The sequence below is a fragment of the Musca vetustissima genome, unplaced genomic scaffold (genome assembly GCF_032173495.1).
Source record: "Musca vetustissima isolate MV318-11 ecotype Yass unplaced genomic scaffold, APGP_CSIRO_Mvet_v1 utg2553, whole genome shotgun sequence".
Taxonomy (NCBI): Eukaryota; Metazoa; Arthropoda; class Insecta; order Diptera; family Muscidae; genus Musca; species Musca vetustissima.
The window spans coordinates 673,732-699,291 of record NW_026886870.1 but is presented as its reverse complement, the minus strand read 5'-3'; the positions used below and the strand labels follow the sequence as shown (position 1 = coordinate 699,291).

Genomic DNA, 25,560 nt, shown 5'->3' with positions numbered 1-25,560 from the left:
TTTGTTGAGCATTTTTTACGTTTGTTGTTGGTTTTTATGACTTATAACTACAAAAAAAAATTAATTAATTAAAATTTGATTTTAAATATAATTTATTATATAAGTATATATAGAGTTTTTTGTTTGTTTGTAGTTGTTTTTCTTTAATATTAATGTTATTAATTTTTTTACACCTACTTAAAATTAAATTTCTAAGTTTTTTATTTTTGTATAACATCTAAAAAACTACTTTAAACAATTATGGTAAATTATTATTTTTTGTTTCCACGCTGGTTTCTTTTACAAAGTTGGGGAGATTTTTTTGTTTTTGTTTTATTTAATATTTATTTTGTGTTTTTTGTTAAAACTCTCGAGTCTCACGGAAGCACTCATGCACTGAGAAATTATTTGTATGTATGTGTAAATAAAATAAAAAGAAATATTTAAAAAAATAATGATGATTACTTAATAACTAAAGAAAAAACTTGAAGTCTAAGACACTTAAAGAAGAAAGAGGAAGGTATGATTGTTTAATTATTTTTTTTAAAGAAAATTATATACAAAAGCTAACATATTTTTTAGTTTTAATTTTTTTAATATCACTTAACTTTGGATACTCAATTACTTGTGTAGCGGTCTGTTTGTTTTGTAAATATTTTGTTTTTTTGTATGGCATATTAAAATTTTTATGGGCAATTTTTGTTTTAGTGTTTTGCAAATTGCACAAATAAAATAATGTTTTGAGCCTTTATCAAAAAATTTGGATTAATTGTATACGTTTTTTTTTCATAAAAAATAAAACTTAATAAATTAACGAGAACATTGCTTGTTAAAAAAAACTAAAATTATTTTAATTATACATTTTTTAAAACTTTTCTGGGGGATTTGTTTCCTTATAGAATTTAATTAATTTCAAATTAATTATTTTGTTTTTTTTTTTCTTAATATTAAAAAAATATTTTGTTTATTTTTTTAATTTCCTATGAAGCCACTATTGTTTTTTTTTGTTGGTTTACTATTTGTTAAAATTAAAAAAAAAAAATAAAAGAAATATTTAATTTAAAATTCCTTAAATTACATCACGTTTCCAATGAAGTATTACTAATTAATAGAAAAAATTATTATTATTATTATTATTATTAAATATTATTTTTGTTTTGTTTTTAGAAACAAATACACAAAAAAGAAACCATTTGTTTTTTTATTTTGTGAGAAATTAAACAAAAATTGTTGTTGCATTTTTATTGTGCGTCTATGATGGGAGAGTAGAATTATAAAGTTGTGCATTTTTTTTTAAACAAATTTACATTTATTTTTTTTTTTGTAATTTTTACAAACAATTTATATTGTTGTTGTAAATTTTAAGCACATTTGGAAGAATCCACCATTTTCTCTTTTCATTTTGTTTTGTAAGGGACCACACCCCCTTTTTTTGTTTATCCACTAAAAGATAGAAAAGAACGACCAATGATGATAGAATATCCTGGAATTTAATCATCATCCTTCTTTTCGGTTTTGAGGTCATATTTAGCACACAATTCTTCGGGTGAACAACTAAAAATAGAAAGAAAAAAATTGAAAAATTAGTATAAAATAATTTTAAAAAATATATAAATTTCTAATTTAAATGTATATTTTTATCAAAATGTAATATTTTCTTATTAATTTGTGTGTTAAGATTTGTTTGCATTTGGTACATAACCTATTCACTTTAATACTAATTCCATAAAAAATCATTGCATACTTTTAGGCAAAACTAAAATAAAGGCTTAACAGGGTGCCACAATAATATAATAATATAATGCCTTACAGGGTACCACAATTAACGTTATTTTCGCTTTTAATTGTGAGAGTATTTGCCCTAGCTCGATTATTTATTTAGATAATTCTAAATAATAATTTTTAATTTTAGTTTAGATATCTATCTTTTAAAATCCTTGTATTTCATTAAGATATCCCTTTAGATTACAAAGTTATGGCCCTTGGAAAATTATTGCCAAAAAAGAGAATAAGAAAATGCCAACAAAGGTAATAATGAACTTTTTCCCATAACTTTGCTGATTAAAGACTTACACCCATTTAATAATTTCGATTTAAAATTGAGACTTTAATCTAGTAAAATCCTTCTATTTTACTAAGCTAACCCTATTACTCACAGAGTTATGCCACTTGGAAATTTATTACTCAAAATATTTTATGAAAATTAACATAGTGTTGCCCACGAACTTTAATGGGTTAAATCAAAACAATAATTTATATTTAAACCGTAGATTTTTATCTTTCAAAATTATTTAATTTCGTTAAATTATCTCCATTAAATTCAAAGCTATGACCCCCTAAAATTGATTACCCAAAATATTCAAAGAGCATAAAAATTGTATTACACATTAACTTTTTCCTCTAACTCTGGTGTTTGGTGGGGTACATTTAAATAAAAATTTTTATTTTAGCATAATATATTTATCTTTCAAATTCATTTAAGTTCATTAAGATATCCTTCTTAATTCCAAAGTTATGCTCCCCTAAAGTTGATTGCACAAAAAATACAAGGTGAATCAAAATTAAGGTAAATGTAAAATTTTTACCATAACTCAGGTATTTGGTGAGGTGCAACAAAATCAAAATGTTGATTTTAAAACTAGATATTTATCTAGCAGAATCCACTTGAATCATTAAAATACCTCAACTGCCTTCAAAGTTATGGGACCATGAAATTGCTTACGAAAAAAATTTATGAAATGTGAAAAATTAAAAACTTGCATATTTTTGGGAATAATTGCAATAATTGTATTTTTATACACGAAAAACGTATATCAGCATTAAAATTAGATATTTTTCTTTTAACAATTTTTGGAAACATTGAAAAATAACCACTGCTTCATAAATTATGGCCTTCTAAAATTAATTACTAAGAAAGTGTGGAAATTGGTATATTTTTCGGAACATTTGTGTTACCCTGTTATAGAGAATAGTTGCGAAGTTAATTAGAAATAAATTCCTTATACCTATTTGATAAAAATATAATAAAAATTTATTGTTTTGAAACTTACCCAATTAAACCTTGCAGATCACAAACGAAACGATAAACATAACGTTTACCCGCTGTTTTGTGAATAATATTTTTATCATAATAATAACGTAGGCCTCGGCTTAGCTTTTCATAATTCATTTTTGGTTTATTTTTGCGTATACCCCAACGGCGGGCAACCTAAAAACAACAAGAAGAAGAAAACATTTCATTAATACCCTATAAAATATTTTCCGTTTGCATTATTTTTCAAAACTTACCTCATCTGGATCGGTTAATTTAAATTCCCAACCATCACCGGTCCACGAAATGAATCCCTGACATGTCTTATCCATCAGCAATTCCAATAAGAATTGCCATAGCTGAATGGGTCCCGAGCCTTGGAAACATGGTACACCACCCTGTGTGGAATAGCCACCTAATAAAGCCTTATCCAAACACATGGACGAGAGATAAGCAGCTGGATGTTGAGCTCCATGATGGCTGGCCCATTGATCGGCCTGTGCTGCCATACTGGGAAATTGGGGTGTATCATAGGGTGAAAATTCCGGTGAATAGGCATCATGAAATCTTGAACGGCCATAGGCATTGTATTTCTGTTCAACATTTAGACCATAAAAATCGGCGGGATTGTTATCTAAATAATTGTTGGTGGCCTGGCCTTGATGATCCTGTGACGACATGGTGGTACTGTGATAATCACTATCATCGTAACCAGAAGAAGCAGCAGCGGCGGCTGCTGCCACAGCATTGGCATTGGCCAAATGGGCAGGCGATAGGCCAAATTGTGTTGTGAGATCGGTGGGATCATTGGCGGAATTCGAGCCAGCGAGATTACCATAGGCTGTTTGGGTACCGGGTTCCTCCTTCATTTGATGTTGATTGTAGAAGGCGGCAGCGGCAACAGCTGAATTACGCATCGACATTTGCATGTAGTTGAGATTGGCACCAGTGTTGTTGTTATTATTGTTGTTGTTAGTATTACTATTAGCACTATTGGGCGATAGGCTGCTGGGTTGGGCAGCCGTTGTGGCATTTTGTTGTTGTTGGTTTGCATGAGCGGGTGGCAGCATTGAGTTTTGTACAGCATTTTGTTGTTGCTGTTGTTGTTGTGGTGGCGGGCTATTATTACGATCGTGGGTTGATGAGCCATAACCTAAAATGAAAAGCAAGAAATAAAAATAAATTAATAAAAATAATTCAAAATAAATATTGAAATAATATTAATAAAAATAAATATATTTTAATTAGTAACAAACTTTTCATTTAAAAAAAAAAATAAAAAAATCATTTAGATATTATATTTCAATAAATATTAATTTTTTTTAAATTATAAAAATATTTTTTAATCAATTGTTTTTGTATTCTATTTATTTATTTATTAATTTTTATTTGTTATACCATTTTTTTTATTAATTTGCAATTTTTTAAATTTTTAGAATGAAATGTTTATTCTTTTTTATTTTTAATTTAATCTTTTATAATTTTTAATATTTAATTTTCTTCATTGTTATTATTTTTTTAAATATATATTTGTTTATTTATTTCTTTTATTATTTCATTTCATTTAATTTTATTTTTTATATTATTTATTTTTTCATATTTGAGTTTTTATTTATATTTTAGTATTTGATTTTTCTAATTTAATTTTTTTATGTTTAATATTTAGCTTTTATTTTTTAAATTCAATTTTTTAACATTTAATCCTATATTTAATTCTTTTATTTATTTTATTTTTAATGTTCTCCTTTTTTATTTATCTATGTTTCTTTCTTTTCTTAAGATTATTTTCCTCCCCATCCATTTCATTTCACACATCTTTTAAAGATAATGTCAGAGAGGCGGGCCAACACATAACCCCTTTAAAATGCTACGTTTACATGGCTGTTTGTTGTTGCTAATGTTGTGGTGGTTGGTTGGTTGGTGGTGAATTGAGCTTTGCATCATCATCATTCACATTGTCATCATGCGCATAAAGCGTTCATGATTTGACGTGCATTCGAAAACCAATCAAAATCCAATGAATTACCAACACCAATAACAAAAGTCCCCCCACCACAATGTGTGTTATATACATGCATGCTCACACAAACTCTTTGTTGTTTTCCCCTTTTACACATCTCTATTGTAAGAGCTAAGATAATGGAGAGAGAACTCCACACAAAATATATATGGGAGAGAGAGCCCATCATAACACTAACCTCTCCCCACATTACACACAGTGGAGCAGAGAGCTGTGTTGTTGGGGCTTTTGTATTAGAAGAGCTGCCACTGCTAACGGTGGCTGAAAGAGCATAACGTAGAGACAGAGAGAGAGAGGTGTTTTGGTGGGGAACAAAGCAAACAAACCTGTTGCTTGTTTTTGTTTTTTGCTAATATATATTTTTCGTGTAAATTAGATTTGTTACTTGCTTAAATTCAATTCTTTGTTAAAAGAAAATAATCTTGTATTTAATGTTTATGATTTGCGCAGTTTTGTTGTTGCTTTAAGTTTTCTCCTACTTTGTGTTTATTTGTTACTCCTCCCATTTTTCGGTTTTTCATTCCCATTTGAGACACAATGGGGATGGATGCTCAGAGATTTAGTTAAATGATGCCATCCATACAACAACAATGTTTGATTGGTATTTAATTTTTGTATGTTTTACCACCCAATCAATTGCCTCCCTAATCTCTCGTTCTCTCCCTACCTATTGTGTGTGTGAGAGTTGTCGGTTAAGGTAATTTTCAATGAAACATGATTGTATGTTTGCCAATTCTTTGTGGTGTTGTAGTTGTTGTTGTTGGCTGGCTGTTTGGCTACTTGTTGAGTGTAATGCATTTTACAACGATTGTGAAAGGGATGAGGGGGGTTGTTAACAGGATGGCCTGCAGTTATTTGCTCAGAGTGTGTACGTGCGTGTGTTTTGTGTGTTAAATGTCAATAATTGATATTATTGAAACAAGGAGGTTAAAGAGGGTTACCGCCGCCGTTGTTTAACAAAAGGATTTTTCAATTACAATTTAATTAAAAAGTATTTAACAGCCTTTTTTTGAAATGAGCAATAAATTAAATGTTTGGTAAATAAAAAGGGATATTTTAAGGACTGTAAAAGGGATATTTAAGGACTGATTTTAGTTTGCAGAAAATTTTCTAATGAAGAGGATTGTGATTCATTCAAATCTAATTCTCATTTTTATTACTTTAATGATGGTGGGGCAGTGCCAGTGATGATGATGTGATAATTATTTCTGTATTTAGTTATGACTAACTGGCTGCTTGCTGGTGTGAAATTCATATAATTTGTATGCCTTGTTTTTTTGCTTTTAATTTAATATCGTGTGAATGTAATTAAAATAAGTTCTGCTCTATGAGAAAAAAGTCGAGCAAGTTAAGACACACAAAACCCCATCCACTCACAAAATGCTTGCTGTCATTGTTCTTTGTTAGAGCTGAGTCTGAGCACCAGGGAAGGTGGGGGCGACTTGTCTTAACACTTTTTATTCATATTAAATGGTGAAGACATTTGGTGGGTGGATTTGTTTTAATTTTCTGGTGTTGTGTATTTACATTTTGTGGAAAATTTGCCATGTAAATATGTATTCAATTTTCAAAGAAGAACGGGTTTTAATTAAAATATTTTTAGAAATGAAAGGAGATTTGGAAGGTTTTGTAAATAAGAGAGATTTTTAATATTAAACTTGTTTGGAAAAGGGGTTTAAATCGTAAAAAGAGTTTTTTAAGAGTTAATTATATATATTTTTTTAATATGGCTACAAAATGACTCCAAATTTGTATTTAATTTATTTCTCCAAATAAAATATTGGTTTAAATTTCCATTTAATTTTCAAGTTATTTTTAGTAAAAATACAAATTACCTAACCTCAACATATTTTTATTTATTTATAATAAAACGAAAAACATTGTCTTCGAAATTTTAAAATATGTCCTTTTCAAAACAAAAAAAATCCACCTACATTGTTTTTTGTAAACAAATCATTGACAACATGTTGCTGCACATTTTGGAAGGGAGAACATATTTTTTTCAAACCCTTGTCAAAAAAATTTAAACCTAAACATTTATAAAAAAACGTGTACAACAATGTAAACAAATGTTCAACCACATAAACGTAATGTGCACAAAACACCCCTGCATTCTGGAAATAAAAAAAAAAATAATAACAAAAATGTGGAAAAAGTCATGACCGTATCAGACATATGGTGTCATTTGGAAACAAAAAAAAAAAACCGGAGACAAGTGCAAGAATTATTTTTTCAAAACAAATTACACAAAGTAACCTTTAAATATAAACATTACATGTAACCCTTGAAGCGACAGTGGGGACTTGTTATAGGCAAAAGCGATGGACAAAATTGGAATGTAGGAAAAAATAAAATAAGTTTTTGAAATTTTGTTCGAAAAAATTAAATACTTTTGGAGAAAAAAAATAATCCCTTAGAAAAAAAATGTCCGCGTCCAAAAAAAAAAAAAAAAAAAATATTTCAATTTTTTCAGTTTACTAAAAAATATTTTTCAATTAATAATATATTTTTTAAATTAAAAATATTAATTTTTCAATAAAAAATATTAATTTGTAAATAAAAAATATTAATTTTTAAATAAAAATATTAAATTTTAAATAAAAAATATTTATTTACTTTACTTTTATTATTTTTTTAAAAAATATATATATTTTTTTATATTTAAATATTTTTTATATTTTTAAAATAAAAATATTTTTTAAATTTCTTATAAAACATATTTTTTTAAAAATATATTTTTAAAATTCTTAATTTCTTTTAAAAAGTATTTTTTTATTTTCTCCAAAATTCGTATTTCTAAATTTCCTATAAGATATATTTTATTGAAAAAAAATATATATTTTATCAATTTTATAAAAATATATACTTTTTAATTTCCTATTTTTTTCAAACTAAAAAAATTATAAAAATAATTTTAATAGTTAAAAAATCTCTAATTTCTTAATTTTTTTAATTGGTAACTAAAAACCAGACCTCATTGTATTTTCCCCTTATAAAAAATCGAAATCCAATAAAGAAATAGAAAAAAAAACTCAATTTACCTTGACTAAAAAAATTCGCATCAATATCGGTATACAGCTGGCCGGTTGATGCACTATAATCACCCACATAGGGTAGGGTATCATTGAAATAATTAATACCCAAAGAAGCCGCCGTGGCCGCACTACCAATTCCGGACAAAAACGGACCAGCCGTTGTTGTACAGGACGATGATAATGCCGGCGATGTTGAGGCGGTTGATAGGGAGGAGGCGGCGGATGATGTATTGACCAATGATGATGTTACAGGGCAGGAGGATGTTGTGGCTGAGGATGATGATGTTGTGGAGGAGGAGGAAGTGGTGGAGCAGGTGGCAATGGCAACGGCAGAATTATTTTGTGTGGAGGTATTTGAGGATATTGAGGGTGAATGGGCCGATGAGGACATTGAAGATGAAGCTGTACTACTACCTCCTGTACTGCCGCCGGATAAACGATGCTGGACAGAGGGGTGATGTTGTAAATGCTGGGAGTGATGATGTTGTTGGGTGTGATGGTGTTGTTGTTGTTGCTGGTGGTGTTGTTGTTGCTGCTGCTGATAATGTTGGGGTTGTGATGTTGGCGGGCTGTGATACATTTGATGATGATAAGGAGATAAATTGGGATTTTGTGGCTGGTGTTGTTGTTGCTGCTGCTGATGGTGATGCTGGTGATGATGATGCTGTTGCTGATGTTGTTGCTGCTGCTGCTGCATACTATGTTGCACCGTTGTGGCCGTATATTGTGGTGAATGTTGCTGGCCCAATGCCACAGCTGCAGTTTGAGCATGATGTTGCTGTTGCAAATGATATTGCTCATAACTGTTATACGATTGTAAAACCATATTTGCCGCCGTTATTTTATCACTTAACTCTGAACTATTTGGGGTATGCAAATAATTGAAATTCTGCAGCGATTGACAGTTGTTATTCAGAGTATATTCCGTTTTAATGTGTTGTATCGGACTTTGACGATTCACACAAGCCTTCAGGGGAGAAGTGTTGCTGTTGGCGCTCAACAGCGATATGTCCTTTTGGTTGGCTAGTATTGGAGTTGTTGCTGGTGTTGTTATAATGGTAGAACCAACTAAAAACGCAGAGGGCGGCATTGCTTCGATTGCTTTTAGCAGGAAATATGTAGCGAATTTTTTACAAAAGGAGAATAATTCTCAGGGGCTGGCAGCAAGCAAGAAAACTTCATTGACTTTTGGACAAGACACACACACAGTGGGATGCACAGTATAATAATTGAGATTTTTGTTGATTTTTTCTCACTTCATTTAAACTGAAAATTATTCTTTGGTTTTATGGGGGCGTTCTGATGTTAACTATTTATATCGTCATCCACACAACAAGAGATTTATTTTAAGTGGAGTATTTTTAATTAATATTTTTCGTTTAGTTGTATCAAATGTGGGCCACTTGACATTTATGTTGGTTGCTTGTCACAAAAATGAAAAACAGATTTTGCTGAATACCAAAGAAACAAAATATGCTGGTGCTACTTGCAATGTTTTCAATTTAAATTGATTTTTCTTTTGTTGTTATTCTTGATTGATTGTCATATTTTTTTTTTTTGCACACAAATTTATTTTTTTCTTCTTGGTGTCTTACATTTGTTTTAAACAATTACAATTAATTTTTTTGTTTATTAAACAAATTTTTAAAAAAATTGAGCACACTTTGTTTTTCATTCGCACACTTGTTTTTTTTTTAATTTCCGTTTAATTCTATATTTTTAATTAAATATATTTTTTTTCTTTGATAGTTTTATCATCAAAATCTCATTAATTATCCATTAGAAATTGTTTGCTGGGCTCTGTGATTATTGTGCGTAGTAGTTATTTTTTGTATTAAGTATATTTTCTTGTAAATATCAAGTGTAAAATATGCGAGAGTCACGCGTAATATCCGTCCGTACCTCTTGCACCTTTGACATCCGTTAATGAACTGAACTCACAACTAACCAATGTTTGAAGTTGTTTTCTTTTGGTTTTTTTTCTGTAGATTTCATTTCATTCTTGTATGCTGCCGTCGCCGTTGATGTCGTTAACGTTGCGCTGCTAATGCTCTGTCTCCTCACACACACACACATACTCTCACACAACGATCATCATCATCATTGGCATTGTTGGTAGCCTGGCACAACACAACAACAAAACACAAACCTCTTGAAAAATTCATTCATTCATATTTGAGACAAACACAACACGAAAATATTATCTATGTGAGAGAGGGAGAGTACAAATAACTGTTGGTCGCCTGTCCACTAACAACACTACCACATAATGCTTAGATAAATTCCTTTACGAGAGTGAGAATACACAGTGGCTCCTAGTATGTGCCGTTGGCACAAGGAATGAGTGGTAGAGTTATTTTCCATATGAGTACAAATAAGAGTGAGTGAGCCATATATGGCTGAGCAAAGGGAGAGCGAGAGTATTGTACAACTGTGTTGTTGTTATTTCTGCTGTTAATGGGTGTGAGTAGCAGTGTTGTTGTGTATCGTTATTTCACATCATTTGATTTGCGTTTGTATAAAAAATAAAACAACAACAGACAAGATGTGGGGTGGGTTGCCTTGCACATCTGGTTAAGACTTTTTATATACATCGATAACTAAATACTTATATATTAAAAGATATGTATAAATAAGGGGCTAACTATGTGCATTGTCAATGATATTATTTGATATGAAATAAAGTTTACACCTTCCTCTGCAACTTTCGGCCACTGCCAGAGAGAAGTGTGGGTGGGTTATAAAGATTTTGTTTAAAATTTGATTACAAATGAATTTTGATTTGTGTTGTGGCTTAATTGGATTGTAGAGATCTTCATGATTATATATTTTCTTGTTTAGAAATTTATATAATATTAACAGAAAATGATGTGGAGATTTTTTCATTATTTTATTTTTTTTTTCTGGTGAAATATGAAACATTAATCTACTGCTTTGTTTTATTATTTTTTTATATAGCCAAGATTATTTATATTCATATGCAAAATTTATAATGCTAATTTTTTCACATTTAATTTTTTTCTTTGACATATTTTTCAAAACCAAGGAGTGAAGTTTTTAATTTTTTGTTCAAGTTTTTATTTTTGAATTTATTTTGATTTTGTTGTTTCGTTATATTATTATTTCTTTTTTTTTTTAATAAAATGAATATTTATAACTAAAAATAAATCATTTTCTTAATTAGAAATAGAGGCAAACAAGCGTGAAGATATAAAAAAACAAAAAAGGAAAAATGCAAACATGATTCAAACATATACAAAATTCTATTAATTTATTTTTTCAAATGAATTATTAAATTAAGGAATATTAAATTATGAAATAATTAATTAAAATATATTTTGTATAGGAAATTTTGTTACAAAAAATTGAAGGGGGTGGGGAAAGGACTCATGATTGATCACGAAACCATTGAATTTATCATCTGGTTTTGAGAATAGTAGGTCTATTATAGTAGATCTCCTTATAAAAAAATTCACTATAGATCCTCGGCACATTTTATTTTCTAACTTTGCTTTTGTCGAGGTATCGTTTTTGAACTGTATTCTTGAAGAACTATTTCTTGGGCGAGGTTCCGATTAAAAAACATCTTGAAGAACAAGGAGAATGTAGATGTGGAGTTTTTAAAATATATTATAAATAAAGTTCCATTAGAGGGGGACATTTTTTATAAAAACATTAAGTACTATAAAGGTTTGGATTTTTTAAAAATATTGTTTTTTCTTTAGAGTGTGGTTAAAAATTAGTGGTGGTGATTTTTAAATATTTTTTTGAAGGAATGAAAAGGCGTGGTTATAAATTAACGAAATATATTTTTTTCTTGAAGCACCATTGATATTAACGCGTAAATATTTAAAAAATATATATTTTCCCAAGTAATACAAACGCGTGTTTTTTTAATTCTTTTTAGAAATACTACAAAGGCATTGAATTTTTAAAAATGTTTTTTGGAAAGCTTTTAACTGCGGGGATTTTTTGAAAATATTTTTTCAACGCCTTTGTAGATTTTTTTTAATAATTTTTTTAAATACTACAAATGCGTGGATTTTGTAGACATATTTTTTTCAAACACTACAAATACTTGAATTTTTAGAATTAGTTTTTTTTCAAGAACTACAAAGGTGTGTATTTAAAAAAAAAAAAATTGGAAGTCTTTTAAAGGAGTGGATTTTTTTAAAAATGTTCTTGGAATACTTAAAGGCGCGGATTTTTTGGAAGACTTTTAAAGGAGTGGATTTTTTAAAAATGTTTTTGCAAGAGTTTTAAAGGCTTTGATTTTTAGAAATATTTTTGGAAGACTTTAAAGGAGTGGATTTTCATACCCTACACAAATAAGTTGTCAGGGTATTATAGCTTTGTGCAGCAGCCCCAAGAGTTTGTAGCGCCGCAAAATTTTACATGGAGAAGGAAATCGGGCCAAAGAATAAGCATGCCTGTTTTGATAAAGATCGGTTATTATTTAGCGGCTCAAATGAACCCTGACTTTTGTGTTATACATTTTTTATTCTATGGCGTATATATTTACTCCTGATGGACATAGACCTGAGAAGTTGACACTATATCCAAGAGGAGTAGTTGACCTTTAAATTGTATTAACGTATGTTCTCAGATGTGGGAGTTAAACTTAGATTTTAATATGTGCTTACGGATTCAAATACTATTTATTAATCCATTACCACACTAGAGGACGGAAATATAGCGCTGATCGCTTTCCATGAAGATCCTGGTATGGTCAAGTACGACGCCTATAATTTTCGGTGATGATCAGCTAATAATTTTGTGGATGATGTGGACCGAAAACTAAATACTTTGGTGTTTTTTCGAACCAATCTATAGGACACAATTGAAAGCCGAACATCACAACACAACCCACGGCGAAGGGAATCTGGACAAGTAATAAGAAGGGCTGTACTGAATATTATTAATATTTGTTAACCTCTAGTCGATCAAGAGGGTGCAAATATCGTAGGATATTGTCCAAGCTCAGAATATAGAATCACAGAAAGTTAGATTTTCGTGGAAGTTTTGTAGGGTATCATATGGTCGGCCCCGTCCGACTATACTGCTCCGCAAACTGGACTGGAATCTGGACAAGTAATTAGAAGGGCTGTACTGAAAATTATTAATATTTGTTAACCTCTAGTCGATCAAGAGGTTGCAAATATCGTGGAATATTGCCCAAACTCAGAATATAGAATCACAGAATGTTAGATTTTCGTGAAAGTTGTGTAGGGTATCATATGATCGGCCCCGTCCGACTATACTGCTCCGCTCACTGGTTTAAAACTATTTTTGGAAGACTTTTAAAGGCGTGGATTTCTTACAACATTTTTATACACAAATATTTTTAGTGAGACTTTAAAGGGGTGTTTTTTTAATGTTTTAGTAAGACTAAAAACCCATCGAGTTTTCTACATATTTTTGGACGAAAAAGCCGCCGATTTGTAAAACCGATAGCCTTATTTGCAATTTCAGGTTATCAATATTGAAGAACTCTTGCCAGAAAATTATTGGTCCAATTTTGTAGGGCAGCAGCCATCTGTCGTTACCCCTCCAAAGTTATTCATTTTTTGGAGATTGGGCAGGTTTTAATATTTTTTTTTTTTTTAATTCCCATAGTCGTTCCCGACCTGCCATAATTGTAGGCTTTTTAAAAAATATATTTTTCCCAACTTCGAATAGTCTTAAACTTTTTTAAAAATATTTATCCTAAACTGCCACATGAGTGGTTTTTTTTTTAATATTTTTCCTAACATGCCATAGACGTAAACTTTAAAAAAAATATTTTCCTAACTTATAAAGGGTTAAACTTTTTTTAAAATACAATAATATTATTAAAAATATTTTTCCAAACTGCCAAACTGCGTAAAATTTTGTAAAACATATTTTTCTTATACTGGCATAGGTATAGACTATTTCGAAAATAAAAATATAAAAAATAATATTTTATTTAAATTAATTTGTAAAAATCATCCAAAGACAACATTTTTGAGAGAAATCGTTTTACCGGCTTATGTAGCAGATATTCTTAGCAGGACTTCCCTCCCCGCACAGAAAATATTTCAAACCTTTATTCCTGTCCCGTAGATAGAAACCACACCATATTTAGTTCTCCTCTTCTGAAATAGAAATTTTTCGTATATTCAAGGTTCGTTGTGCACGTTTTTTTTTACCAAAATTAATTTCCCTACAAATGACGTAAATTACGAACAAAAAATGTGACGTTAAATTTCACGATAAAAAATAAATTTTCCATATAAGCAAAAAAGTAGCTATACCAATATGGCAATTGCCAACAATCAATCATGCCAGACACATTGTAATACAAAAACAAAAAGTAATCAAAGAAAACATCAACAACATTTTAATTTGCAAATAATGTTTTTTGATAGAGGCTTATAAAATTCGACAAAAATAAGTGAAAAAACAAATGAAGAAAAATGCTCCTGCACTTGCAATGCCTGTCAAAAATTGCCAGTCTTAGTTGATAACATTAATAAACAATTATGCAAAAATAAAAAAACAAATGTTGTTAATTTACTTGTCATATAAACATTTTTGTTTGTTAATATCTTTCGACAAACGCCATTTTCAAAAAAAAGAAACAAAATTAAAAACGAAAAATACAATTAAAAAAAGCCATCAATGGTGAAAGACAAACCCACTCTCTGGTGCAAAGCAAGCCAATAAACAAAATCCACACACAGAGAGGCATATGCACACATACATACAACAATTAACAACATATCTACCATGATCATCAAGTTAATATATATTTTTTATTTTGTTTGAAAAAATCATTAACAAAACTTTTAATATTCATAAAAAAATCAACCACACATTCGGCCAGACCGGGCCCGGCCAACCCATATAAAGTTTCTCCACAACAGAGAGGCAGAGAGTGATGGTGGTGGTCGTGTAAATGAACTGCACGCCTCAACAAAACGATCATCGATCTACGGTTGTTGGTTATTTGATTTAAATGAAAGACGTCGGCGACGATCACGACGGACGACGACAACAACCTCATACAATGCCACCACAGCACAAAACTTATTCGAATGGTCGTTACGTTTGTCCGGCCGTCCATATATCTGTTGGCTACTCACTCAATTCTGCTGCTGCTAGCCCCCCATATGTGTTAGAGGAGCATTTCAATCGACCACTTATGATTTGGTCATTTTGGGAGAGCTGAACTGGCTTCCATTCACTTCATATGGAAGTGTTGTGAGAAGCACATTTCTTAAAACAAAACGCTTTTGAAGAGATCGTCTTTGTATTTTTTTATTTTTTCTTTCTTTCAAATACCATATTAACCAATCCCAAGCGGCCATAATAAATAAATATATAGAAAAATAACAACAACAACACCATCGATAGCGATTAAGAAGTATACACAACATATAAATTTACCATATATGTATGTATGTACGTATGTTTGTCTTCATTGACATGTGTGTGAATAATATAGAAAAGTATGTACATATGTACAAAACCACATTATCTGTAGAGAAAAACATGTTTGCTAGAAAAAATCACGGCAAATGTGGTATTGGCGGAATTTTGAAAATCCTACACAAAAAATATAGCTCGATCTTAGTTTCCTTCCATATATAGTAGATCTTCAGTAGTTAGAGCTCTTCTCTATAGAAAAGATGAATTTTGGAGGACTTCCATAAAAAGAGGACCATTTATAGAGGATAGGCAGTTCTTCTGTGGATCAAATTCGACAATACCTTTGTGGACCGAATACCTCACAATTCGGAATTAGTGAAGAATTTTCCATAGATCCAAATACTTTCGTTTTTGTCGGGTATAGATTTAAAAAAAAATATATATTTTTTTTAATTAACCTGTCAAAGGCTAGATTTTTTCTAAAACATTCTTCCTAGCCTACCGTAGGCTTGAGTTTTTTTTTTTTAATATTTTTCCCAAACTGCAATATCCGTGGATTTTTTAAAGTATTATTTCTAAACTTTAAAAGTCTTAAAAATCGTTAAAAATGTTTATTTCTATAAATTTGTATAGCCTTAATTTATTTTTTTAAAAATACATTTTTCAAACCTTCCATAGACGTACATATTTTTCAAATATTCTCCTCAACCTGTCATATGAGTGGATTTTTTAAAAATATATTTCGAAACCTTCCATAACCTACTTTTTGTTAAAAAAATGTCCTCCCCTATCATAGTCGCAGATTTATTTAATAATTAATTTTCTATCCTACGAACGTGGATTTTTTAAGATATTTTTTTATAACCTGACATAGCTGTAGAATTAAAAAAATCCTTACCTTAAAATAGGCCTAAAATTTTTTTAAGAATATTTTTCCATACGTCTTCCCTGTTCGCTTTTAGACAACAACAATGCCACCTTTTTGGAGGTCGGTAAAAGCTTTTTCATATTTAGAATATGTCTTTCAGCAATATGATAACTTTTAAAGCTTTTCTATAGATACAAAACCTTTCGATAGGCCCGGAAATTTTATTCTACGACAAAAGAAAGGTTTCAACAGGAAACCGGTTTGCAGATCTTATATAGACAGAATACCTTTTGGGTGGTCTTCTAGATCGTTGGAAGCTCTTCTATATTTAGAATACAGGTAAAGAGCTTTTGGGTATACTTTTTTGGGAGAGCCTTATGCAGTTCTTGTAAGCTTTCTTCTAAGAAAGAATATCTTCCACAGGTCCTTTGACAGAAAAGCAGAAGTTTCCACCACAGGTCTTCTAAAGTCAAAAAACCTCATTAAAATTCCCATAAAAATACTTTTCGACAGGTCTTTTGAGGATCGAAAACTCCTTCAAATGTCTTCTGAAGACAGAAGACCTCTGACAGATCGTCTGTCTACAAAAACCCTTTCGACAAGTCCATTAGATGTGTTTTATAAATTTCTAGAGCTTTGCGCCAGATAGAAATTCTTTAAGGGTGTTCTTTAGCCGTCGATTCATACGACTGGTCTCCTCTGGGCAGGAAATCCTTCGACAGGACAGGACACCCTTTGACAGGATTTCCCTAGTATAGAAGATTGTTCAGACATGCCGTCTTTAAAAGCTCTTCTAGCTGCGTTCAAAAGTCCAGTATACATTTCTTTATACTTTTCTAAAGCTTTCCGGCAGATAGGAATCATATTAATATTTTTTTCAGTCGTAGATCGACTGGTATTCTCTGGACAGGGAGCCCTTCTACTTGGCAATAAACTTTTCAACAGGTTTCCCCCAGAGTATATGACTTTTTCACAGGCCTTCTTCAAAGGATAAGTTTTTAAAGCTATTCTGCATATAGAATAAATGTTAAAGCTCTCTATAGATTTAATCCATTAAAAAGCTCGTTTATTAGTAAGATATGTTTGAAATCTCTTTTAAAGGTCTCCCACAGCAAGCATACACATAACCACTATACCTTTTATATACATAGAATATCATTCTAAAGCCTTTCGGTAGATAGAAGTCCTTTAAAAGCTTTCGTCTAGGAAATCTTTCGACTAGGATTTATAAGAAAACTCTCGACAGGTTTCCTAGGATAGTCGGCTTTTCGGCAGGTCTTATTTAAAGGCTTTCCATGGGTATGATTTTTTAAACTTTTCTGCAAATAGAATATATGTTAAAGTTTTCCATAGATAGAAACCTTTGAAAAGCTCGTTTATTGGTAGAGAATTTTTGAAAGATCTTTTATAAATAGAATAAATTTTAAACATTTTCTACAGAGAACAGACTCTTGGAAGTCACCAGACCTTTTCTATACATAGAAAAACGTTTTAGAGAGGCTTTAAAAGCTTTTCTTTAGCTAGGGAACATTTGGACTGTTTTTTTTTTATAATTAAAACCCACTTTGACAGGTCTCCTAGATGTTTGACAGCTGTTCTATAGTTAGAGTTTTAAAGCTTTTCTGTTCTATAATTAGAATTTGAAAGCTTTTCTGTAGGTAGAAAACGTATTGAAGCTCTCGATAGATAGAAGACATTTTAATGCTGTTTTCTTTTTTGAATACATTTTAAAGCTTTGTATGGAGTAATTTTAACGAACATCTACAGATAGAAGACAGTTGACAGCTTGTATATATAGATAAAAACATTAAAAGCTCTCCTATATTTAGTAGACCTTTAAAAATTTTCTATATGTGATGTGCCTTTTTTTCTATTCAATGTGATTTTTTACACAAAAATTATTCTCAAAGGGATCACTCGTGCTGTTGTTTGCTGATTCTTCCTTATGGTGTCATCAAAAGAATAGCCTTCGACGGCTTTTCAAGAGATAGACGAATTTGTAAAGCTCATAAGCAGATATAATACCCTTGAAAGCTTTACTATAGACAAAAGAGCCTTAAAAGCTATAATATAAATTGAAGACCTTTCAAAGGTCTTTCATTGGTAAAATAACCTTTAAAGCTCCGAAGGCCTTCGAAAAAAAGATCTTGAAATCTTTTTTATATATCTCAACGTGCCATTCTAACAACTATCGTAGTTACCTACCACCTAACAAGCAGTGTGCAAAAATTTATCTGTAGATTCGTGATTTACCAAAAAAAATGTTTAATGCTTATTTTTTGTATTTTTTGTATTTTTTTCATTTTGGGGGCATGTTTCGATTGTCGAATTTCATGAAACTGGTAGCAATATGGCGATTTGGCATGGCATTTGGTGGCTCCACAGATGCTGATAGCAATGTGTATTCTGTATACGTGTTGTTGGATTTAGTGGGTTTGTTTTGTTGTTTTTATATTTTTTTTGGTTGGTTTTTGCTTCATCAATGATGGCCAGACAACCCACACACATAATTGTGTTTTTTTGGAGACTGATTATCAAGATGTGGGTTTGGGTTTTTTGTATGTATGTACGTATACATGAATGTCTTTATAAAATTAAGATAATGTGTGGCAGATTAAATCTAATGTGGTGGGTTTGCTGCTGTTTTGTTTTATGGTTTCATTTGCAAAAAAAAAAAAAAAACAAAATTTAAAATTCAAAATGTCTTCTTTAGTCAGACGTTTAATTATATTTTTATTTTAATGAAAAAAAATCATTGTTTATTTATAATATTCTCCAGGTTCCATATCACCACCAAATTTTGGTATTTTTAAGTTGCTTTTTTTTGTTGCTTTTTTTTCTTATGAATGAGATTTGCTAATTTTTTTTTATTTGTTTTCTGTTGAATTGACACGTTTTTGAATATCATTTAAATAATGTTTGACCATGATATATTCGGTTTCCTATTTTAGATTTTCATTCAAATCAAATTTGATTACGTTTTTGGGTGGTTTATTGTTGTTGGTATTTGTTTAATGATTATAACGATATGTAGCACTTTATATGGCATTATGTTTATTTATATACAGTTTTGTGTTGTTATTTTTTTATTTGAAATAATAAAAAGAGTATGATTTAAATGCTGTTATGGTTCGGAAAAAGAATAGGCGTAGATTCTCCATAACTATGTAAATATATGAATGAATAAATTCGCATGGCTTTCACGGACAAATTAAATAAATATTTAATATTAATTTTTTAATGAATTAAGAACAATAAAATAGTCGTTTATTTTGAAAGTTCTGATACACAACTTGGTTTTCTGGAAATTCTTACAAAACAATTGCAAAAAAAAAAAACTCTAGTAGTCGATTTTCACAATCCTATATAAATACAAATTTTTTATTATTAAAGAAATTTTGCAATGCAAGAAAAAGATGATAATCGATAGGTGCCAAGTCCGGACTGTATGGCGGATGCATTATAACTCCCTAACCGAACTCCCGAAGTTTCTGGCGAGTCACTGCAGAGATGTGTTTGGCCTACCGTTGTCCTAGTGGAACACGACACCTCTCCTGTTGGCCAATTCAGAACGTTTCTGGTCAATTGCTATCATCAACGGTTCAATTGTTGACTGAAGAGATCAGAATTTAGCATTTGGCGATATGGAAGCAACTCATAATAAATAATCCCCATCTAGTCCCACCAAATGCGTAGCAGAACTTTCCTGGCCGTTAGTCCTGGTTTGTCCACCATTTCTCATCTCCAGTCACCATCCGTTTAAGAAATGACCAGGGTGCGCAAAAATTCGCTCGAGAATGATTCAAAATACATTCTTTTCGTTTTGTGCTCATTTTACGAATGAATTTATGGCGATAAACGAGCATTCGCCAAAGAATGTTCGCACATACATAACAAACGAGTTAGAGCACACAACAAAGATCGTTCGTTTCGTTTGGTGGTTGAAATTCTTTCTGACATTCCCTCACAAATGAAAACAAACATTCCCGAATTCTCGCAAATGCTCAAAACAGCAACAACAATAACAACAAACGTTCGTGAACTCAAAAGTTGTTGGAACATTTGTTTTTTGAGTTTTTCAAAAGAATGTTCGTCAGCAACAAATGCTCGCGAAAGAATGAATCAACGACGCTTGCAGCGAAATTTTATCGTTCGTGAATTTTTAGTTCAATGCGAACATTCGCGAGAGATTACAAATGTTTGTTCATTCTATGTAACTTTATCATTCGAAATTACAAACATTCGCATTATCGCCGTGAGCATTCGTGAGAAAGAGCTTTTTTAATCATTCTTCGCACCCTGGAAATGACCCTATCTCATTCCGTTTGGCCAAGGCTTCGCAGATGGATATTCGATCCATCCTATTTTTTTTCTCTTAATTGGTGTGGCACCCAAACATCGAGTTTTTTTTTTTTGAATCCAGCTTTGTGTAAATGGTTTAAAACAGTTTTATGGTCGATTTTGTCCTCCTGGGCGATGTTACGACTGCTAACATGCTGGTCAACTTCGATCATTTCTCCGATTTTATTGACATTTTCTTAATGGATTTTTTTCCCCAACCTAATATTTTTTTGTTATTATTCGGTATCAAACCTTTTTTTTATAAAAATACCACAATCGGTCCACGATCAGGTATAGGTCCCATATAATGTTACATCCTAATTTTTGTTATCTTGGAGATTTCAGACTCTAATTTGATATTTTAAGTTCTCATTTGGGTGTCAAATTTTGCTACCAAAAAGTACATACATCAATCCCCATAAAAAAACTCAAGTACATTTATGGGTATTTATGACCCGGATAATAAAATCGATTTTTGTACGGGTTTTAAACAACCGATTAAAACCCGTACCTATGCTAGTCACATGAAATAAATTGTCTGCTTAATAGCTGATGTAAGGATTTCCATGTAAGATATAGGGTAAAGTGAAAAAGGACGATAAATATATGTTAATTTCGATGTCTTTATAAACCCCCATCTAACATCAAATGAGCGACATTTTTGTAAAAAAAATCGTCTTGTGGTATTTAGTTTACGATTTCAGAAAATAAGGAAGAAAATAGCGCACAAGGGCTCGAGATAGAAGGAGTATATAATTTACAAAAATATTCTTCATTCGATTTGATTTAAGACATGCCAGCTTAAACAGAGATCTACAATTGCCAAAAGCAAAGATATATCGGGGTTTCTTTACGAACTTTGAAGGTACGATTTTGTTCTTCGGATATCTTGTTTCATGTAAATTATGGAAAATGACTTTCTTCACATTGAGGGCCTATCTCAAATCTTTGGATATTTTTGTAGAATATTTGAAGGTCATAAAATCTCGTATTGGGGTATTTAGTTTGCGGTTCATGAATATAAGGACGAAAATGCTATGAGCGACAAATTTGTAGAAAATTTCGTTTTACCAAAATATTCCTCATTCGAAGGTACGAACAAAAAATCATCAAATAGTACCGCAAGAAATTTACCTACGGCGTATTGGTTCTTTCTTTCATCTTCATAAGGAATTTCACATCCCACCCCCCGGACCATGAGCTCGATTTTGTGTCACAAACAACTCAAAAATTTGCATGTAGGGCGGGTTCTGGTGAAAGAAGATTAATATTTAGGACCAAATGAAATGGACCAACAAGTATATTTTTGTCTGTCTTTTGGTCGATCTAGAGGTCATAATTATGACCTGAATGTAATGAAAGTGGACTGACCATAGGATAAGCATTATACTTTTGCTGAAGACTGATCGACTGGTCAATAATGAAAAAATTTCAAAATTTTTATTCTATGACGTATATATTTACTCTTGAAGGACATAGACCGGAGAAGTTGATCCAAGAGGATTGTTCGTCCATTAAATCGATTTCAATAATGTTGAGGTATGTACTCGGATGTGGGAGTTATAGGTAAATATTTACATGGGTCTACCTATTCTGATATTATTTATTATTACAATTACATGACGTTCCGCTTATGGTCAAAGACGACGCGTATAATTTTTTTGTTTCCGGTAAAGATCGAACATCACAACACAATACTCGGGGAAGAAAATCTGGCCAACTAATTAGAAGGCCTGTTTTGCTAATGATCGGTCGATATTCAGATGATCTAATCAACCAATAATATGGACGTTATGGCGTAAATGTTTACCCCGGGAAAAAATGCCAGGGTAAGAAAGAAGAGTTGTTGACCTCTAATCGGTTTAATATCGCGAAATAATGCCCTGACAATTTAGATGTGTAGGGTATAAATATGAAACTATATTGAATATTTTTTGCAAAGCTGTTTTCCCAATCGAAATGCAAATTTTGGATTCTCAGTCAAATTTGTCGAGCTATAGGCAACGAAATTAAAAATTTTAAATACCTTCAACCTTAAGCTGGAGGTTTCGAAATGCATGTGCTGATTTTAAATTTATTCACACAAAGTATTTCCAAAATTTGGTTTGCTCTCATACCTCCCCAATTTTTAAACGGTAATAAATAACACTTCCTTTTTAGGAAATAAAAAATAGAATAATTCCTAAGCAAAAAAAAAAAAAACATAAATAATATTAATTTTAATATTTTCCTTAGTTAAGCTTTGGAATGTGTAATTTTTCCATTTTCAGAAAAAACTAAAAAACAGTTAATTTATATTGCCCATGTATGGCCTAAATCTGCAATGAAAGACATTTCCTCTTTCTGCGTCGATTTTTCGACGAGGTTTTATTTAATGAATGGACGACAAGCATGTTATTTTCCCAGCCTATTTTATTGATCACCTGTCGTGATCTAAAAATACAACAACAACAGCGAGTAATTGCCACCCATATCCCCCCACAAGTAAGTAACTACGGCCACTTCCTCCCCACCGGTGCGAATGCACCTCAATCCTCGGTCGTCAACGAATCAAGCAGGTGTGGTGTTGATGTCTACTCTCCTTCCGCTTTTTCTGAATGAAATACTTTTAATAATTCTCAACAGGTTCTTGCGACGCTTTAGACGCTTTGCCTGTAATAATACGAAGCCTGGTGTACTATAAAACATCGAACAAATCCGGATAACTGTTAATATTTGTGATTATAATTTTTTTCTTCTCGTTATTTCCCCAAGTTTTCAAAACGAAAAAAAAAAATAAAATCTGTGTTACCATACCCACACACACTTATTCTCCGAAGAGTGATAGGCTGGCTGTCTTTAGCTTAACAGGTGAGTCGTCTAAGTGAATTGTACAGGTAGTACAGAGGGTAATTTCCGATTTGGTTAGATTATTGTCTGCCGGTGTGTTATTACCAAACAAATAAACAAACAAAGCAAAAACAACAACGACAAATATCGAATGCAATCAGTATTCATGTTTAATGTTATAATAATTATTATTAAAGTTTTTTTGTTGGTTATTCTTCGATTGGTGCATTTCAAATAAAACAACAACAACAAAAGAAAAAAAAAACTTGAAGAGATTGCACGTTTTTTATGATTTCCTTCCGTTTTTGGTCATTGCTTGGACAGACGGACAAACGGATAAAGTTTACGTGTAACTGTAGCTTTTCCTCTTTTGAGTTGTGTGTCTTAGTTGTTGTTATTGTTTTTGTTTGTTTGTCCATTGCATGTGCCATCCATCCCCATCCCATTCCGATAGTCAGCCGGCTAGTAAAACAAATTAACCCCAAACAACAATTAATAAATAATATTTTTTTTCTTTTGACGCGATGTAACAACAGGTTCTTTGGCATGGTGTCAGTGTGTGTGTTCTTTACTTCTTTTTGGGGACGGCTACAGGTATTACAATTTAGTTCTCGTTGCTGTTGTTGTTGTTGTTCATACAATTTATTTGTACTGGTTTCACAACAAGTATTGATCTTCCTCTTTTTGGTTTATAGAAGAAACAACAACAACAAATCCATACAACAACAAAAATTAATATGCATTGTGCGTATCTTGGCCAAACACATTCGAGAGTCAGATAAGATGCACAGCACAGTTTCAATTGTTATTATGACAAGTGAACAGGAAGAAGAGGGAGTAGGGAGTAGGTTAAGAAATGGGGAAGCTAGTTGTAGTCTTCACCCAACCACAACTAAGTAAGCTTAGCTTAGTAAGTTACTTACGGTGTGTATGTTTGTCCATTTGTTTACTTCTTCTTCTTCTTCTTGTGTACACATATTTTTACATCCGATTTACATTAACACATACGATCAGTCAGTCATTCAGTCAGTGAGGCAGCAGTCTGTCAGTCAAGAACGCACATTCAATGACAGATATTTTTGAAATTCAAAGAATCATAATCCACATGAGGGCTTACCAGAACGGTTGAGGTTAGGGAATTTGACGGAAGGAGAGTTATAGTAAAAAATGTCATTTCGTGAATTAATACTGAAAAGGAACCATTGGAATGGAATCACAAATGATCGGAAATCTATAAATATTTTTTGACAAAATATCAAAAATTTTTAAAAACAATCAATGCAAAAACCTTGCATAATTTACAAAAAAAAAAAATCAATCCAAAGATTAGGTTCGGCTAGTTCGTACATTTTGTACCCTTCCCTTCCACAAGAGATGCACATGCAAAATAGCTAAAATCGATCGAAAGTAAGGACTCGAGATAGATGGAGGTTATGTTTTACAAAAAAATTCCCCTCATTAACCTGCGATATCCGCAGACAAAAATATAACGGGGTTTTCAATGAACTATGAAGGTATCATCTACAAAATTCATCACACCATACCTTAAAATGTATCTTTGGCGAATTGGTCCTTCAGAGTTTGCCTTAATATACTCACCATGGAAAAGGACAATGAAAACATACATATAGCGAATTCTTGCGAATCTTATGAGTAACATTTTGGTAGAATATTCGGATGTAAAAATCAATTTCGTATTGTGGTATTTTTGTTGTTGGTTCAAGAATATAAAGACAAAAAAAAAACGATTGAGTTTAGGGATTGAAACCAAGGGAGAGCTATAGCAAAAATTGATATTTCGCTGAATTAATACGGAAAACATTGAATGAAATCACAGAGGATCGGAAATATATAAAATAAAATGTTTGACAAAATATCCGCAATTTCTAAAAATAAATCTATCTAAAAACTTTGCATAATTTACAAAAAATTAAAAAAAATTATCCAAAAACTTTGCATAATTTACAAAAAAATATAAAAAATTAGGTTCGGCCAGTTCGAACGTTGTGTACTCTTCACCATTCTAAATAGCTAAAATCGATCGGCACTTTTATATGGAGACTAT

General features: G+C 31.2%; 2 protein-coding genes across 2 annotated transcripts in view; both read right to left on the bottom strand.

Moving 5' to 3' along the window:
• LOC133334361 (glutamate dehydrogenase, mitochondrial) overlaps positions 1-25,560 on the bottom strand; it is a 165,538-nt gene that overhangs the window by 6,355 nt on the left and 133,623 nt on the right. The window lies entirely within an intron of this gene.
• Positions 1,470-9,155, bottom strand: LOC133334354 (ETS-like protein pointed). The gene is made up of 5 exons (XM_061542649.1): positions 8,775-9,155; positions 8,072-8,579; positions 3,268-4,163; positions 3,030-3,187; positions 1,470-1,533 (listed from the first exon to the last, which is right to left on the bottom strand). The coding sequence occupies exons 1-5, from the start codon at positions 9,153-9,155 to the stop codon at positions 1,470-1,472; spliced, it is 2,007 nt and encodes a 668-aa protein (XP_061398633.1).